Source organism: Delphinus delphis, chromosome 2, assembly GCF_949987515.2.
Source record: "Delphinus delphis chromosome 2, mDelDel1.2, whole genome shotgun sequence".
Lineage (NCBI taxonomy): Eukaryota > Metazoa > Chordata > Mammalia > Artiodactyla > Delphinidae > Delphinus > Delphinus delphis.
In genome coordinates this window covers 100,742,000-100,761,090 of record NC_082684.1, presented here as the reverse complement: position 1 = coordinate 100,761,090, position 19,091 = coordinate 100,742,000, and the positions used below count along the sequence as shown (strand labels likewise).

General features: G+C 48.9%; 1 protein-coding gene across 1 annotated transcript in view; it reads left to right on the top strand.

The window, feature by feature from the left end:
* TRPM1 (transient receptor potential cation channel subfamily M member 1) overlaps positions 1-19,091 on the top strand; it is a 139,897-nt gene that overhangs the window by 27,035 nt on the left and 93,771 nt on the right. The window contains exons 4-5 of the mRNA XM_060002502.1: positions 3,906-3,995; positions 15,000-15,075. Coding sequence (XP_059858485.1) covers positions 3,906-3,995; positions 15,000-15,075 — 166 coding nt within the window. The remainder of the gene's footprint in view (positions 1-3,905; positions 3,996-14,999; positions 15,076-19,091) is intronic.

Here is a 19,091-nt window from a genome sequence, read left to right as displayed (position 1 = left end):
ATGACTGGCAAAATGCAAAAGGAACGTGACAAGGCTTTTTGTTGCTATGTGATTTCTAAAGACCAAAACCCACCTAAGTGTCCATCTGGTTGAATCAATTTTTCATCCATTCACTCAAGGATCTGGGCTACGCAGCTACAAAAAGAAATGAGATACGGCTAAGCAATCCCCAGGAAAAGTGGAGAAGTGCAAAAAAAGCAAGGTGGCAATAAGTGTGTAAAGTCCTCTACCATTTCTGTGAAAAAGATATATGTATCTATATAGACACAGAATTAATATTATATACTAATACTCAAAAGCAGACAGATTAAAACAAAAAAAATGTTTTAAAGTTTAATCTTGGGGAGATACTAAAGTTTACTATGGGGGAGATAGAAATAGTAGCCAGACACTTCCAAATAAATCTTGTTTGCAGTTTTGACTTGGGAACTGTTTATATTATATATTTATATATACATAAACTTCATAGTTCTGACTACTGAAAAGACCTAGAAACAATTCAATTCAGAAGCGGATACTGGTTTCTAAATACCACTTCCCATGAAAAAGAACCATGGCTCCTTGGAGGAATAGCCAAGTCCAGGTCTAGGGGAAGAAATGTACAAGATGAGCCCGATAGCAAGGAACTTCTCAGATGCTCCTGGTGTCATGCCAGAAGGATTCAGGAGCCCATGTGAAATTGGGACAATTCACAACAGTAAGGAAACAGTAAAGGAAATTAGTGTTGTGGATTGAAACGCATCAAGTATGTTTCAAGTTCAACGCATGAACTATGAATTCACAGCTGACATTCTGGAAAAAGAAACATGTTAGTCACCTTGGGAGGGTGCCAGGGAACAAACTCATTACTCTGGAAATGGAAACCTTTTCCCTGCCTTTCCTGTGTGAACGGTGTTAACCGACGTAGTCAGGGGAAGCTTCTTGTAGATGAATTCTACAAGAATAGAATAAACGAGGCTAATAAACAAGACAGGGATGGTGGAATGACGTCACCATCTTGCAAGTCCTAGTGATGTCCAGGCTGTAGGTCATCGCCATCAAGGTCCGCTGACCTCACAGAAGGGAGAAAAGCGACATTAGGTGGAAGGACAGACACCACCCGTGAGTCTTGCCAGGAAGTCCTCTCTGGACCGGAACAGGCTTTGAGATCTCACTGTTGGTAGGGAAATGCAGGGGACAGAGGACCAAGAGAAAAACATCATGGGCTTGTCTCCGAGTCTCCTTGGAGGGAACCCAAACCAAGACCCCCCCAGACAGAGTGTGGGCGCTGCCTCCACCCGGGGCGCCCCTGCCGCCTTCTCAGGGGTCCACACTGCAGGGACGCACGGTCACTGTCCCCATTCCCCTCACCGACTGTGACCCTGTGACCACAGGCAAGCTGCTCACTTCCTCAGAGCCTCGGTGTCCTCATTCTTCACCCAGGAGAAGAAGTACGCCCACCTCTGAGGCTGGGTGACGACTGAGTGGATTAATTCACAGACTGCAGACCTGGTACCACGTAACTACCTGCCCAGTGTTTCTTTCCTGTCGCTGGTCTTGGTGCCGTTGTCATTGGCTCGGACGGCTCCCTGGACACGTAATAATCCTCACACACGAAGAGCCCGTCCACAGCTCTAGAACGTCGTTCCCAAGCACCTTGCCATACAAGGAAGAGACCCCCCAAGAATGGGGATGCTGCCCAGGATCCCCTGCCCCCTGCAGCCCTGGCTCAGAGCCTGCCAACAGGAATATAATGGGAGCCACAGCAGTCAGCCCCAAGAGGTCTTCGCAAATCTTCTAGTAGTCACTTTTTTAAAAAGTAAATGGAAGCAGATGAAAAAAAAAAATAATATATTTTATTCAGAAGAAAAATCAGATTGCAAATTTTTTTTATAGAGAAAAAATCACATATATTTTTATTAACATAACCTGTTAGCATATTATATTCCTTTCTGGTCCTTTTTTCTCAAAGTATATTTTTACAGTTAGAATCAAACAGTACATAAAATTGACTCCTACTTTCCTCCTAGGATGAATCATATTGAAATTTAACATATTGAAATAAAATATATTAAAATACTAATGATATATATTTAAAATAATACATTATTTTCAACCCCAAACATCCAAAATATCATTTCAACATGCAATCAGTAAAAAATATTATCACCAGTCTTGGCCATCCCGTGTTTTTTATGCTCAGAGCACATCTCAGTGTGGACCGGCTGCATTTCAAGTGCTTGGTCACCAGGCAGACGGGGCTCAGGCCACCATGTTGCATGTGGCAGTCCCAGGGTGCCGGCCCCAGGAAGGAAGCGTGCTGGCTTGCAGAGGTCTGGGGATCGCATTCTCTCTGTGTTTGTTATCTGACCCTGAGAAGGGGTCTATGTGACCATTAACAGTCGTGTTCACTGGCTGGAGAGGCACTTACTGGCCAGCTGGGATGGGGCTGTCCTTGGCACTGACCACGTGGCTTCATGCTTTGTAGCCATGGTGGGGTCCCTCCCGTGGGGCCTCCCTGGCTGCTCCCAGTCTGATTCCTGATGTCCCAGGAATGCCCTGCATCAATAATTCTGCCTTGGCCATGCAGTCAGACCTACAGCCACTTACAGCATCCCCTCTGCCCCCGAGGGACTCCTGCTAAAAGCCGTGAGTCTATCAGGCCTGCAGAGCCATCACCAGTTTATAAGGCAGACAACCTGCTGCCGGGCCAGAGCAGCGGCTGGGCAGGCGGACACTGCCAGGCTCACCCCCAGGCTGTGCACCGGCAAAGCACGGCGGAAGTCACACTTCATCCCCCGCAACCCCCAGGCACCCACTCTGCTGGGGCAAGGTTGTCAACCTTTGGTGGGCACAGACCTGAGAGAAGCTGCTGAAAGCAAAGGATGGACCCCCTCCCTAGAAAATGGCCCAGCCCCCCTGCCCAATCCTGCATCCACCTCCAGAATTCAGAGGCTCCCTGAGCCCCTGGGCATCCCCCAGGTGTGGGTGCGAACACCTGCAGCTTGCGGTGGGGACTGGTCCCAGGCTCAGGCTGCAGCCCTTGGGCTCTATGGGATGAACACGACAGCCGGGGCCAGTCAATCTCCTCCCCGCTTCACAGGCTCTCTGGGTAAGCAGCCACGTGACTCACATGAACCTCAGTCTCCTCATCTGTAAAGTGGGAACTGCCCTAACGGCCTGCACCTCTGTCCCTTCCTGTGATGAGGGAGGCAGCCCAGGCCGAGGAGACTTACAGGTGGGAGGCTGGGGTGGGTGACTCCCCTGCGTGGAGGGTCATGTAAGGGAGAATTTCAGGGTTTGGATTTCTTCTTTCCTGTCAGGCTGAGAAAGCTCACTGATCACTGGCTTAACCATGCGTTATAGCAAACCCCAAAAGCTCTCCTTAGGGCGGTTTTGGGGTGACTATGGATACAGGTCACTCAGGCTGCTGATGGAGTAGGGACCGTGAGTCTTAGGGGCGCCTAGACAAGGATGACAGTCACATGGGACTCACGCCGCCCTCGCACTGGAGTTCACCTCAACCTCTGGTCCAGCTTCAGATGATCTGAAAAGGATTAGTGATGATTAGTGCCATGTGCTGCCTTCCCCCAGCTCCCCAGGGCTGGGCACCGCCCGCCTGATGAGGGGCTTCTGAAAGAACCATTTTGTCCAATTGTCTCAATTATGCAAATAGTGCTGACATTTCTAGCTGAAGGGCTGGTTGGGGGAGGGTCACTTCAAAGGGAAAGCTCTCGCTCCCCTCCCCTCCCCCCAGATCCCAAGGCTGCTTTTGTGGGATCCCCCATTGAGCAGCCTGGCGTGGGTTTGGCCGTGGTTTCCTTTCCAGGCCTGGGAGCAAGGTCACGAGACTGTAGCCTCATGGGGATCATGAGGGATCAGCATAGGGGCTCACATGCTCTTCCTGCGGATGTTCCCTCTTAAAGGGTGGGCCCTCCTCAGCCATCCTCCTGCCTGGCCAGAGGAGGAGGCCGAAGGAGGCCGGCTGCACCCTCTCCACCCCGCTGCTGCGGCAGGTAAGCTCCGATGTGGGTAAGCTCAGGCTGGCTGGACAAGGTCATGTGGGAATGACCAACGAATCCATGCTCCCTGAGGGCACAGGCCCCTTGTAGCTGACCATCACCAGGCTTCAGCATCTAAATGCAGGGGCCGGGGGTCTGCTGGGAAGCCCCCAGCTCCAGGGCTCAGCGTCCTGGCCTCTCAGTCCCTAGCACCTCCACTCTTGCTTCCCGGAGAATGTGAGTCTTCCCGAGAGCCTCCGAGAGCGCTGAAGTTCCTGGCGTTTATCAGCCAATATTTTAACGTTAGTTAAAACCTCAGGGGAAAGACTGATTCGGCTGTGAAGAGAGCTGGAGATTCCTTCTCACTGCCATGGGTAGTGGGAGCTGGTTTGTGGAAGGCAGTTCCGCAGTAGGTGCCCAAGTCCAACAGTTTCATGTCTAGGGATCCAACCTAAGGAAATAATCCTAAAGGAGTAATGTAAGTATAAGCCAACATTCTAAAGCATCGTTCGCTACAGTCAGACATAGGAAACAATCCAAATGACCCAAATCGAGGGTTGGGCGCATAAATCATGGTCTATCCACAGGATGAGATGTAATGTAGTCACTTTTTAAATGACAGAGAGGAATGCATAACGACAATGTAGGATGATCACATTTCTCATTACACACATACACACACACATACACACAGACACGTCTAATCTATTTATAGGAAAAAGCCGAGGAATACATTGAAATGTTAGCCAATATTTTAGATGGAGGCTGTATGCATGATGTTTATTTATTCCTTTGTACATTTCTTTTTCTTTTACTTTAACAATATTCTATAACAAATACATTTTCCTTTTGTTACCAGAAGTTGTATCTTTTTTTTTTTTTTTTAACCTTAGCAAATATAAGCAGAAATAGTGGGGATGTGGGAAAGGATGAAAATATTCACAGGAATTGTTCCTGGTTGACCAGAGATAGGAGATGAGAATAAAACAGGGGAGAGAGGTCGGGAGAAAAAAGACAAGACACATTTGCTCTGTCTGAATCAAGTATTTAGGGAGGAATTAAGAAGGGAGATAGGCCTCTCTGGGAGTGGACTTGAATAATATGGGTTTGATTTTTGGGAAGGGTTGTCTTTGGGAATGTTCGCCAAATTACATTTTGCAAACCATCACGCAGCAGTTTTAATTCGTGGCGTTTGCAGTGATATTTGTAGCATAAAGTGGTCGCTCCCTGCCGTGTATTTTAGGCCCCAGAAACTGTAATTGGAAACATCAATGAATGTGGAGGGTGTTGCTGTCATTGTTTATGTTTTATTGGTTATTCTCCAGGAAAAGTCTGGGATTTTGTTTGGTTTGGCTCTTTGCAACCTCATTTATTTGCTTTGCAAAGTTGATAAGTACAAGACACAGAATGATGCTCCGGCATCTTAAGTGGTTAGTCGTCGTCATTCTGAACTAAGTGAAAACAAAACAGACTTTCTATTAACTTACAATCCTCTCAACTTGGGGCGTTAGGTATTTTTAGAAAATTCTCTTTTGCTTTGTTTGAAAATGTTTTCAAGATGTCCTATAATTCTGTATGTGTGTGTGTGTGTGTGTGTGTAAGTTCTGGACCTGGGAACATAGAAGCCCTCAACCAGGGGACTAATTGGACCTAGTCTCTGACCTAGAGATTAATGGGGTTCAACATCTTAACACCGCCATTAAAAAGACAGTCTCTGATTCACTTTGTTATACAGCAGAAACTAACACAACATTGTAGAACAGTTATACTCCAGTAAAGATGTTAAAAAAAACAGAAAGAGTCACCAGGGATACGTTGAGACATAGAAGGATCTTACCTGCCCCTCTTTCTCTAGCTTTAATGTTAGAATCAGCAGTCAGTGAATGAATGACAGCATCCGTTGGGAGCAACCAGGGTCCAGGAAACGGCTGGTGCACACGTCACACACAGCAGCAAGTTTCCTAGGCTCCCATAGAAAGCACCTACTAGAATTTATCTTTCCGTTTTCCAGAAACTGTGTCTTCAATTGCTATCCAAGGAGCGGGGAAGAATGCATTTATTATGCAAGAGATGCTTAAAGAAAACTAGCTAATGTCAGCCCACAGAACTCGCGTCCGCAGCTGCTGGGGCCTTCTTGTTGCTGGGTGCCTCCCCACCACTACTTCTGGCTGTCACCCCCCTGGTCTGCCTTCTCCATGAACATGGGGAGGACAGAGTGTCCCACTTCTGTTCCCCAAGGGCTGGTCATGCTTGATATGCCCCAAGGTAAAGGTAATGCTGAATTAGCGGTGGCCTCTCTCCATGGGCCATGGCCTCCGTGGAGACGGGGCATCAGAGCGGGCAAATTCATCAGGCATGGTGAGGTAGAAAGCATGCCGGCCAGAGAGCATGACAACAGCATCCTATTTTGTTTGTTACTTGTTGTAAAAGTGATATATGAATATGTAAAGTTGTACAACCATGTGGAAGAGCCAAGTATAGGTCCTGCTTCACACACTTCTCCTAATCCACTCCCCACTGCTGACCACGCTTGGTGGTTTGATGTCTGTCATTCTGGACTAGGGCTGCCCGATCACTTGGGGCACAGATATCATTTTACATTGTAGAGTAGCTGCATCCAAAAGAGGTGAAGCAATGTCAAAATAAGTGAAATTAATATAAAAACATATTTAACTCAATATATCCCCAATACGATCATTTCAACATGTAGCCAACATAAAAAGCACATTAGTGAGATACTTTGTGTCGTTTTTTGAATACAAAGTCTTCAAAATCCAGCCAAACATCTTTTCTTTTTGAGGTCTAATGTTAGACATAGCAAATGGTAGTTTGCTGTTTTAAACTCACAGCACATCTCAACTCAGACCGGGCTGGATTTCAGATGCCCAATAAACCACATGTAGCCAATGGCTACCACGTCGGATTCTAGACGTTTACATCTCAAGGTTGGTTCTTGCACAGCTGGATAGTACCAGAAAGGTCTTACTACAACTTTTTTTCGGTTCATAATAGAGACAGTTACACTTTAGAACTTAGAGTTCTGTTTTAGTCTTTTTAATAAGTGCATGATATGGTCCATCGTAATTGGTTCAACCAGTCTCCAATGTAGATGAATAAAAAATCGGTGCTTTCCAATTTTTCACTCAGTTCAAAAGATACTGCAACGAACACCCATATATGGCCTTGTACACGTAAAGGTATTTCCAGATAACAGGTCCCTGGAAGCGGGTGTGCTGGTCAAAGGGTGTGTGACTGGACTCGACAGATGCTGTCCCACTCCCTTCCAAAGACATGCTGCCAGAGGTCTGCGAGAGGGACGCCGGCTCTCAGCCAAACTGGCCACCCACTGGCCTTGGGATTTGGACCTCAGTCCCCTTAAAACCGAAGTAAAACCTAAGGGTTGGCCTAAACACTCCTGAGTTCCTGAATGCCCAGCTCCGTGGCTGTCATGGCGGTGGTTCCAGCCCATCCGTTTGGCGCGTAGAGTGGTATGTGGGTGAGAGGTGCCAATGTCACCTTCAGCAGGGCTGGCTTGGAGGGCAGGTGAGCAAACGAGCTCCGCACCACCTTGACTGAGGTCAGAAGACAACACTCAGCGAAGACCCTAACTCTGTTATTTGTACAATTACGATTACACTAATTCTTATTGATATGGGATCACGTATTAAGTGTTGTCACAGCGAAGAGGCAGCGGGGCAAGGGACAGCCCAGGCAGGCAGGCTTCTCAGCTGCCAGCCTCGGGCATGCCTCCTGAGGGCGTGGCATCCCGTACCCTTCCCCACCCCGGGGGCCCCAGTTCACACCACAGTCCCTGAGGGAATAGGAGTGCTGTCTACCCAGGAGCCGACACCTCACAGGTCTACGGGCTGGGTCTGTGTTCACGCATGCCACCCATGCTCTGGGCATCCTCACAGGTCCCGAGAATCCTGGGAGAGGAAGCCCGGGGGACAGGAACCTGGAGGGGTTGGAAGGACTGAAAGCACCCCTGAAAAGGAGAGGGCATCCCCCACCGGGGCCGGGGGGCACAGGGGGACTGGCCTGGTCCTGCCACCCTCTCTTCCATGGGCACAGGACTGCACCCTCCCCACCACTGAAAACCAGATCGGGATCTCAGGCAACTACAGGGAGTCCCTGTAAGCAGCACCTTCCCAACTCACTTGCCCTTCTAAGCAAGTTGTCCGGGTGATGCTGGCCAAGCCAGGAAGGGGCACTGGGGAGGGACCCCCAGATCCCTGTTTTCATCCCCAGGCTCCCAGGCAACCAGGGAGGGGCTGGTGAATGGGAGGAAGGGAAGCTTGAACCAAGCATCCATCCCCTGCTACGTGATTCTTTTTCTCTCTCCTCCTTTTGTTTATTCTTTTAAAATATTTTATCATGAAATACAGTATTTATAAGAAGTGTATATCTGCATAGAGTTTAAAGAAGAATAACAAAGCAAGTCTTGTGTATTACCACTCGGACCCCCCTGGTTCTCCTCTCCTCTCCCACAAACACCCTGACTTTTGTGATGCTCACCCCTTTACTTTTCTTTTCTCTCTTGTTTTGCTTTGAGGTTGACATGGTTTTAAGTTTAAAAAATAATTTATTGAGATGAAACTCATATAACATCAAATTAACCACTTTAAGCTGAACAGCTCAGTGGTATTTAGTACATTCACGATGTTGTGCCGTCACCACCACCTCTATCTAGCTGATCAGAACATTTCCATCACTACAAATTAAAATGCTGAACCCATTAAGTGACTTCTTCCCATTCCCGTTTCCCCCACCCTCTTGGAAACCACCAGTTTGTGTTCTGTCTCTATGGATTTATCTATTCTAGTTAATCATTAATCTAAGTGGAATCATACGGTGAATTACTGTGTCTGGCTTCTCTCCCTCAACATGACATTTTCAAGGTTCATGCACATTGTAGCCTGTATCAGTACTTCGTTCCTTTTTGTGGCTGAATACTAATCCCATTGTATGTATGTACCACAGTTGGCTTATCCATTCATTTCCTGAATGGCTTTTGAGCCATTTCCACCTTTTGGATATTGTGAATAGTGCTACTCTGAACACGAGTGTACATGTACCTCTTTGAGTACCTGTTTTCAATTTTTTGGGGTATCTACCTAGCAGTGAAACCACTGGGTCATATGGTAATTCTACATTTAACTTTTTAAGGAACTGCCAACCTCTTTTCCAAAGCAGCCATATCATTTTAACGTTTCTACCAGCAATGTATGAGGGTTCCAATTTCTCCACATACTTGACAATACTAATTACAGTTGACCCTTGAACAATGTGGGGGGTTAGAGGTGCTGACCCCCCAGCACAGTCGAAAATCCACATACTGCTATCTCTGCCTCAAAAACAAAGACATTGATAAATGATTCACCCAAGGGCAGGAAATGAAGAAGTCTGGCTAGAATCAGGACTCAAACCCTAGTTCTTTTGATTCCACACATTATGATCTACAATCAGACACAAACTTTTCCCCACATGCAGTTAAAGATCTGTAAAGTGAAAATACAGATACTGTATTCATTGAGAAAATCCTCACGTAAGTGGACCCGTGCAGTTCAAACCAGTGTTGTTCAATGGTCAGCTATACTTCCTTTTGTTTTGGGAAGCTCTTTTATTATGGCCATCCTGGTAGGGGTGAAATGGTACTTAATGGTTTTGATTTGCACTTCCCTGATGACTAGTGATGTTGAGCATCTTTTCATGTGTTTAGCCATTTGTACATCTGCCTTGGATAAATATCTATTCAAGTCCTTCACCCATTTTTAAAATTGGATTGTTTCTCTTTTTGTTTTTGAGTTGTGAGACATTTTTTTTTTTTTTTTTTTTTTTTTTTTTTGCGGTACGCGGGCCTCTCACTGCTGTGGCCTCTCCCGTTGCGGAGCACAGGCTCCGGACGCGCAGGCTCAGCAGCCATGGCTCACGGGCCCAGCCGCTCCGCGGCATGCGGGATCTTCCCGGATCGGGGCACGAACCCGTGTCCCCTGCATCGGCAGGCGGTCTCTCAACCACTGCGTCACCAGGGAAGCCCGTGAGACTTTTTAATATGTTCTGGATACTAGACCCTTGCCAAACATATGATTTGCAAATATTTTTCTCTCATTCTGTAGGTTGTCTTTCACTCTCTTGATAGTGTCCTTTGAAGCACAAACATTTAAATTTTGATGAAATCCAGTTTATCTATTTCTTCAATTATTGTATTATACCAAAAGCATGAGTCTATGAATCCGTTGCTAAAACCAAGGTCGTGAAGATTTACCCCTATGTTTTTTTCTAAGAGTGTGATGGTTTTAGCTCTTACATTTAGGACTGGTCTGTTTTGAGTTAATTTTTGTATATAGTATGAGATAGGAGTCCAAATCCATCCTTTTCCATATGGATATCCAATTTTCCCAGCACCATGTGTTGAAAAGACTTTCCTTTTTGCTGGACTTGCAGTGACCATCCTCCAGGCCAGCAGTCCCTAGCCTCTTTGTGTCACAGGAACCCAGGATGGCTCTCAGGCCCGTCTCCGCCCCCGTCCCCATGCCCCCAGGAACGTGCCTTCTGGGTTGTGAGCCCAGGTCCACGCAACATGGACCTCACCACTGCCATCCAGCAGCCATGTGGCCAGCAGGAGGGTCAGCCTGCCAGGGTCACTAGCCACTGTTGTGGGCCAGGTGCCAGCCATGTTGGAGTCTGAGGGAGAAGGACCAACGCGCCCTCTATAGGCACTCCTCAGAATACGCTCCCCTGATTTGAACTGCATGGGAGAAATTTGATAAGAACTCTACGATCAAAAAGCATGACTATATATAAGGCCTGGCACTGCCCTACATGCTGGCATGTCATTGTCAACCCTCACACAACCACCCAGGGGACTCCCAGCCCCAGGACTCTGAGCTGATCAGAAATGACCTTTGCACAATATTGCAAGGTCACAAAGCAAGCAACAACACAGCCTGCCTTTAAAATACTGATATTGTGTTCACCAAGGATTTTTTTTGCATTGATTTTATTTTTTTAATGTTGTGTGAAATGTTATTTACCTTAATCACTGAATTTGCGGTGCCCCAACATGAGTGCCTGACTGGCCTCATCCTAACCCCGGCCCCCGCCCATCAGCCGAGAAAGGTCCAAGAGCATTTCACCCACTCAGCAGATTCTGAGTGAGCCCGGATTTCTTCCCCGGGGTCCAGAGGCAGGCCTACCCTCAGAAGCATATCCTCTGACCTGTCTCTCCTACACTGGAACATGCAGTTCCTTGAGAGGAAAGACCCAAACGGAGGGGCAGGAAGCTGAGCGCAGCACGGGCAGTGGGGCTCAAAAGCTCGTTAAAATACAGAGTCCTCGGCCCCAATTCTGATTCCAGGGCCTGGAGTGGAGCCCGGATATCTGCAGGTTTTTTTTTTTAACATCTTTATTAGAGTTATATCCGACATAAGCAGATGTCATAAGTAGATATCATATGCATAAGCTGATGTGAGTTGGTCCCACGAGGTCTTCATTCCAGGATATCAATGCTGTGTTAGCTTCTGCTTTATAACAAAGTGAATCAGTTATACATATACATATGTCTCCATATCTCTTCCCTCTTGCGTCTCCCTCCCTCCCACCCTCCCTATCCCACCCCTCTAGGTGGTCACAAAGCACCAAGCTGATCTCCCTGTGCTATGCGGCTGCTTCCCACTAGCTATCTATTTTATGTTTGGTCGTGTATATACGTCCATGCCACTCTCTCACTTCGTCCCAGCTTACCCTTTCCCCTCCCCGTGTCCTCAAGTCCGTTCTCTACATCTACGTCTTTACTCCCGTCTTGCCCCTAGGTTCTTCATGACCATTTTTTCTTTTTTTTTTTTTTACATTCCATATATATGTGTTAGCATATGGTATTTGTTTTTCTCTTTCTGACTTACTCACTCTGTATGACAGACTCTAGGTCCATCCACCTCACTACAAATAACTCAATTTTGTTTCTTTTTATGGCTGAGTAATATTCCATTGTATATATGTGCCACATCTTCTTTATCCATTCATCTGTTGATGGACACTTAGGTTGCTTCCATGTCCTGGCTATTGTAAATAGAGCTGCAATGATCATTTTGGTACATGACTCTTTTTGAATTATGGTTTTCTCAGGGTATATGCCCAGTAGTGGGATTGCTGGGTCGTATGGTAGTTCTACTTTAAGTTTTTTAAGGACCCTCCGTACTGTTCTCCATAGTGGCTGTATCAATTTACATCCCCACCAACAGTGCAAGAGGGTTCCCTTTTCTCCACACCCTCTCCAGCATTTATTGTTTCTAGATTTTTTGATGATGGCCATTCTGACCGGTGTGAGATGATATCTCATTGCAGTTTTGATTTTCTGCCGTTTTTTTAATTTTTATTTTCAATTGTGGTCAAGTACACATAACGTAGAATTTAGCATTGTACCCGTTTTTCAGGGTACAGTTCGTTGGCATTAGGTACATCCACATTGCTGTGCAACCACCACTACCATCCATTTCCAGAGCTTTTTCATCTTCCCAAACTGAAACTCTGCCCCCATTAAACACTAACTTCCCATTTCCCCTCCCCCAGCCCCTGGCAGCCACCTTTCTACTTTCTGTCTCTCTGAATTAGACAACTCTAGGGACCTCATATAAGTGAAATTAGACAGTATTTGTCCTTTTGTGACTGGCTTATTTCACTTCACATAAAGTCCTCAAGGTTCATGCATAGTGTAGCTGGTGTCAGAATTTCCTTCCTTTTTTAAGGCTAAATAATATTCCCTTGTATGGATAGACCACACTTCCATCCACTGATAGACACTTGGGTGGCATCCTCCTTTTAGCTACTGTGAATCATGCTGCTATGAACATGGCTGTACAAATATCTCTTCAAGACCCTGCTTTCACTTCTTTTGGGTATATACTCAGGGGTGGAATTACTGGGTCATATGATAATTCTGTATTTAATTTAATTCTATATTTAAATTTTGAGGAACCATCACACTGTTTCCCACAGCAAACGCACCATTTTTAAATCCTACCAATAGTGCACAAGTGTTTCAATTTCTCCATGTCCTCACCAACACTTGTTATTTTCTGGGGTTTTTTTTTTCCTTTTGATAGTAGCCATAGAAGTGCTGTAAACTCGTATCTCACTGTGCGTTTCTCTAATGATTAGTGATGCTGAGCATCTTTTCACGTACCTGTTGGCCATTTGTATATCTTCTTTGGAAAATGTTTATTCAAGTCCTTTGCCCTATTTATTTAGTTAGTTATATTTTGGCTGCATTTGGTCTTCATTGCTGTGCGCAGGCTTTCTCTAGTTGCGGCGAGTGGGGGCTACTCTCCATTGCAGTGTACAGGCTTCCCATTGAGGTGGCTTCTCTTGTTGCGGAGCATGGGCTCTAGGCATGCGGGCTTCAGTAGTTGTGGCTCGCGGGCTCTAGAGCGCAGGCTCAGTAGTTGTGGTGCACAGGCTTAGTTTCTCCGTGGCACGTGGGATCTTCCCAGACCAGGGCTCGAACCCATGTCCCCTGCATTGGCAGGTAGATTCTTAACCACTGCGCCACCAGGGAAGTCCCTTTTGCCCTTTTTTAAATCAGGTTGTTTATTTTTGTTGTTGTTGAGTTGTAGGAGTTCTTTATATATTCTGGATATTAATCCCTTATCAGATATATGATGTGTAAATATTTCCTCACATCCCATAATTGCCAAATATCTGCATCTTTAACAACCTCCCCCATAATACACTTTAAGGAACACTGGCCCAGACTCTGAGGACACCTTTCCAGAAGCAAGTTTCTGGGCCAGGCTGTACGTAGGGGCAGGGGAAGGTACCATCAGGAGGGCTGGCTCCACTCAGCACCTGCTAACCCATTCCAGGAGAGGGGTGGACCCTGGCCTGAATACACACTACCTAGATACGGGTCTCTGGCTCTGGAAGAAGAAGGCTGTAAGGGTGGCGCAGGTTCTGGTGCTCAGAAATTGGTGGCTTCCCCCATTCACAGAACAAGGCATGTCCCAGGGCACGACCTCATTCAAAAGTGTGATCCTAAAAAGCAGGGGTTGTCCCTGAGTCCATCCTATGATGGGGAAGGAAGACCACCCACAGCTGTAAAGCACAGCTTGTGTTGAGGAGTGTCTGCCTGGCTTAGCTTTGTGCAACCCTGTAAATGGGGAGCAGAGACATCTGACCCCCAGGCAGGGGTGTGACCTGCAGGAGCTCTCTGCTCAGATTCCAGACCTGGGGCTAAAATGATGGGGTGGGGTCTCCCTGAAGGGCCACAGTGGGGAGTCGCATCCAAACCACCCAGAAGCGACCTGTTGGACCTGGGGCCAGGGCCTCCTACAGTAGTGGGGTGAGAGAGTAGAGTGTGGGGCGGGAAGGAAGGATTGTGGGTTTTAATCCTCTGTGCACGTGAAGATGGGTGGTTTGTGCCAGCACTCTGGAGAGCTCCCAGGCACGTAGGTGCTGCCCCAGGTGGGGTCTGCAGGTGCCCCCAGCGGCCAGGCAAAGGCAGGGCGGGGTGTGTGGTGACCCACTGCCCCCTGCAGTTCTGCAGGACATCAGTCAGAGTCCCCACGTCCCCAGGGCGGTCCAGAGCAGCCGGAAGTCAAGGTTTTCACAAAGGACTCTCCCTCTCGGTTAATAACAACAGCTAATTCTTCTCTTAATACAAGGTCAAACCAAGTCCACGTGTGGGCCAAGTGCAGCTGTGGGATGAGAGCGTGAGGCGTCTGCTCTAAATAGACACATGAAGACAGCGGTTTCTTTCAGCTAAATTGGTCCACAAATCAGTCATTTCACTGTGGCATTTGCTGTTAATTTTGGCCCACGAAACAGGGCTGCTGAGTAAACAGAGACTCGCCCAGCAGCAAACCAGCTCTTAGGTTCCCAAACCACTTCCTGAGGCTGAGGCCCGGCTGCCCTGTTGCCTCGGTCCCACCCTCCCCTCTCCAGCTCCCCTGTCCCCCCATCCCAGCCCTGCCTTCTCCAGGATGTCCCCCTGCAGCCTGCCCTATCCTCCTGCACCCTCCCCAGAGGCTCCTCCCCGTCTACGTGGACCTGTTCCAGAACGTCCTGGTGCCCCTGCTTCCCGGGGAATCTCTCCTAGGGGGTGAGGCTGGCTGTCTACACTTCCTCAGGCCTTTGCCCTAAAGCCACATAAAAATCCAGAGGACGATCGAGCATCCTGTGTCCACCCCCCGGATCGTACAAAGGTTACCTCGGTCATGTTTGTAGCAGATACTTCCTTCTTTTTTTCCTTTCTTTAAGCAAACAAACAGGGCTTCCCTGGTGGCGCAGTGCTTGAGAGTCCGCCTGTCGATGCAGGGGACGCGGGTTCGTGCCCTGGTCTGGGAAGATCCCACATGCCGCAGAGCAGCTGGGCCCGTGAGCCATGGCCGCTGAGCCTGCGCGTCCGGAGTCTGTGCTCCACAACGGGAGAGGCCACAACAGTGAGGGGCCCACGTACCGCAAGACAAACAAACAAGCTGTCAGGGCCCGTTCCCACGCCCATCAGCCCACTCCTCTCTCACTTCCCTCCCACACCTTCTGGCCCATCGTGGGCACACGGTCCCTGGTAGACAGCACTCCGAGGCCCCCGAGACGCTGTGTCTGTCCTCCGCCTCCCCGGCCTTGCATCCTCAGCCCCCTCCACTGCTCCTGGGGGCTCAGGGCCGCCGCCTTCCTCTCTTCTTCCTCCAGTCTCTCCATCAGCAAGCAATCCCAGTGACTCTCACTGTCTAGCATTATCTATATATCGCCTGTGCGCTGAGTCCCATTCGTGCCACCAGCTGCTACACGACACCTCTGCCCTCCCTGCAGGTCCAGTGGGCGCCTGGAGCCTACAGTGTCCACTGCTGGGAGCTGGCTCTCCTCCTCAGGCTGGGCCTGCGTGGCCCCCTCCACAAATCACACCACCAGCCGCCCGCTCCGCCAGCCAGAAACCCAGGGTCGTGCTTGGGCTCCTCTCCTCCCTCCATCCTCACGGGCAGCAGGTCCCTTCCCCGCCTGCCAACCACACCGAGTATCTCCTGTCCGCCCACCCACTCCCAGCCTAGCCCCAGCCTCCAACCTCTCTGGCCTGGACCACACTCCGGTCTTCCCACGGGTGCCCTGCCCCCCTTTGCCCATGTATAATCCAGTCTCACCAGCTCATGTCACTACCTGCTCTCCAGTCACTGTGGCCTAAAGGCCCTGCAGAATGAGCCCCACCTGCCTCCCCAGTCACCAGTTATTCCACATTCCCAGCCCAAGCCCCTCAGCCACCCCCCAACCCCGCAGCTCTTCCCACTACACACTGTTCCCTCAGTACACACTGTTCCCTCCCCCTAGAATTCTCTGGCAGTCTTTCCGTTCTCAGTTGAAATGTGGAACGTGTTTGGCAAAGACTTCCCAATGCAACAAGGCCCCGGCCCCATGTGCACACCCTGTACTCTTTCGTACCCTCTTCTCTTGTCCCTTCCTACCGTTCCCCAATCTGCAGTGCTCTGGCTTATTTGCTGCCTTGTTCGTTGGCCATGAGCAGTTACCTGACGGCAATGGAAGCCTGGCTCACCTCCACCCCAGCCGGTGGCCCTGCACGCAGCCTCACACTGGCCACACAACGGGCCCCCACGTACACGGGGTGTACGAACATATGGCAGCTTGGTCTGTGCCTGCTCTTCCCTTACCAAGAGAAGCCCCCATTCAAACGCTCCTCTCGTGCTGGGTCCTCTCCTGCCGCTCCACAGCCCAGCCCCCTCCTACTCAGATGCGGGGTGGCACAAGGCATCTGCCCTCCCCCCCAAACCCCGTTCCCTCGCCTTTCTGTTCCTTGGTACCATCCCTCCCCCTCCGCTCTCCAAACCTGTCCTCACGGTACTGCTTCCCACCTGCTGCTCCACCCAGCCCACCACGCCCCGGCCCCAAGCGTCTTCCACCCACCTCTCCAAATCCTGCCCACCCTTTGAGACTTAACTCCCTGCACTTACCCACCCCCTGAACTCCCAGCCCCTGGTGGTCTCTGAACCACCAGTTGAAGCCTTGCTGACACACCACTTGTTTCTGTTTGCATCTTACTACCCTGTGATAGAAATGCAGTCGTCCCCCCTCATCCGTGATTTTGTTTTCTGCAGTTTCAGTTACTTGCGATCAACCCAGTCTGAAAATATTAAATGGAAAACTTTAGAAATAAACAAGTCTTGAGTTGCCATGCTGTTCTGAGTAGCAGGATGAAATCTCACGCTGTCCTGACCCATCCCATCCAGCATCTCCAGCCATGGATGTGGTCTGATGCTGACATCCAGCCACAGACACCGTCACGGCTGCATGATCCAGGGTCACCTGGAGCAGGCGATCCTCCTTCTGACTTGTGGTCGGAAGGTCCTTAGCAGCCTAATGCTATGTCGCAGTGTCTGTGTCATTCACCTCACTGCATCTCATCGCATAGGCATTTTATCATCCCACGTCATCATCAGAAGAAGGGTGAGTACACCACAGGAAGATATTTTGAGGGAGAGAAAGCACGTTCACATAACTTTCATTACAATATATCGTTATAATTGTTCTATTTTATTTTTACTTATCGTTGTTAATCTCTTACTGTGTCTAATTTAAAAATTAAGCTTTATCATAGGTATGTATGCATAGGAAAAAATATAGTATATACAGAATTCGGTACCATCTGGGTTTTGGGCATCCACGGGGGGTCTTGGAACGTATGAGGATTTCCATTTAAATGTAGTATTTCCCAAATATTGTACAAGTGTTATCCCAGCCGAAGCTCAGAAGTATGCAAGGCAGTGCCCCCTTCAGAGCAGGGAAAGTCTCAGCTCAGTGGAGTGGGCAGTGCCCCCGCGGTCCCTCACTCAGCCTCGTGCACTGTCTCGGGTGGGATCCTAATCCCCAGGGCAGATGTTCCCGTTATCTTGCCCCCAAACCCAGGTTGGACCGTCCCTGCATGGCTGGGACTGGGGCCAGGACTCTCTATGGAGCCACAAAAGCGGCCTCGGGTCCTTGACATGCCCTCGTTGGGGAGGGCCTCTGTGACCCTGGGCTGTCACTGCCACTCTCCCAGGAGACAAGGGAGCCCCCAAGATCAGCATTGCTGCCAGGTGGGTGGGGTCAGCCACTAGACACCTCGGGTCACAGGTCAAAGGTTGCACCGTGATGCTCCCCCTGGCAGCTGCAGGAGAGAGCCCAGGATGGGGGGGGGTGTGTGTGTGTCTAGTGGCTGTGGGTAGCCCACTGTGGTTTCTCCAAGATCTGACTCTGCCCGGCCACTCCACGTGCCTGTCCACCCACCCTGCCACAAGCCCGGGACACACACGCATTGTGTGCACAGCACATAATACACAGCACACGCGCCATGTGCATAATACACAAACACACACCACACACACACCCATCACACGTGTACCCACATCACACCACGCACGAATGCATCACACAGGTATACACACATCACACATCAAGCCGGGCCTCAAGGAGGTGCAGGAAAGGATGCTGGCTCCCCAGTGAGGTGGGCAGGGATTTCCCCCTCCGCTCCAGGAAGCCAGCCCTGCTGCCTGCGCGCTTCAGCACGTGCTGTGTCCACCCCTCACCTGACATTTCCAGGCGGTGGACGGAGCTTGCACTGAAGTGTTTCTCTGGGAAGTCCCCACAGCACTCAGCACCTTGCACAAGAGACATCTTCAACAAAGGGATACAGATGAATTGGGGTTCAGCAAATGAAAAAAGACACCACTTTATGATGAGAGTTGCGGGACTACGGAGAACATTTTTCTTTAAAAAAAATTGTTTTATTTTACTTTTTCATTTCAGGCAACAGTTTTCCATTTTGAAATAGGTAGTACGTTTACATCATTCAGATTTTTAAAGGGAAAAACGTAGATCCACAACTGCAAACTGCACACAGATGTTTGTGGCATCTTTATTCATAACCGCCAAAACTCAGAAGCAACCACCTTCAGCGGGTGGATGGGTAAATAAACTGTGGCACATCCAGACAATGGAATATTATTCAGCACTAAAAAAAAAAAGTGTTATCACCCATAGAAAGGCGTGAAGGAAGCTTAAATGCATTAAAGCTAAGTGAAAGAAGCCAATCTGAAAAGGCTTCATACTGGATGAGTCCAACTACATGACATT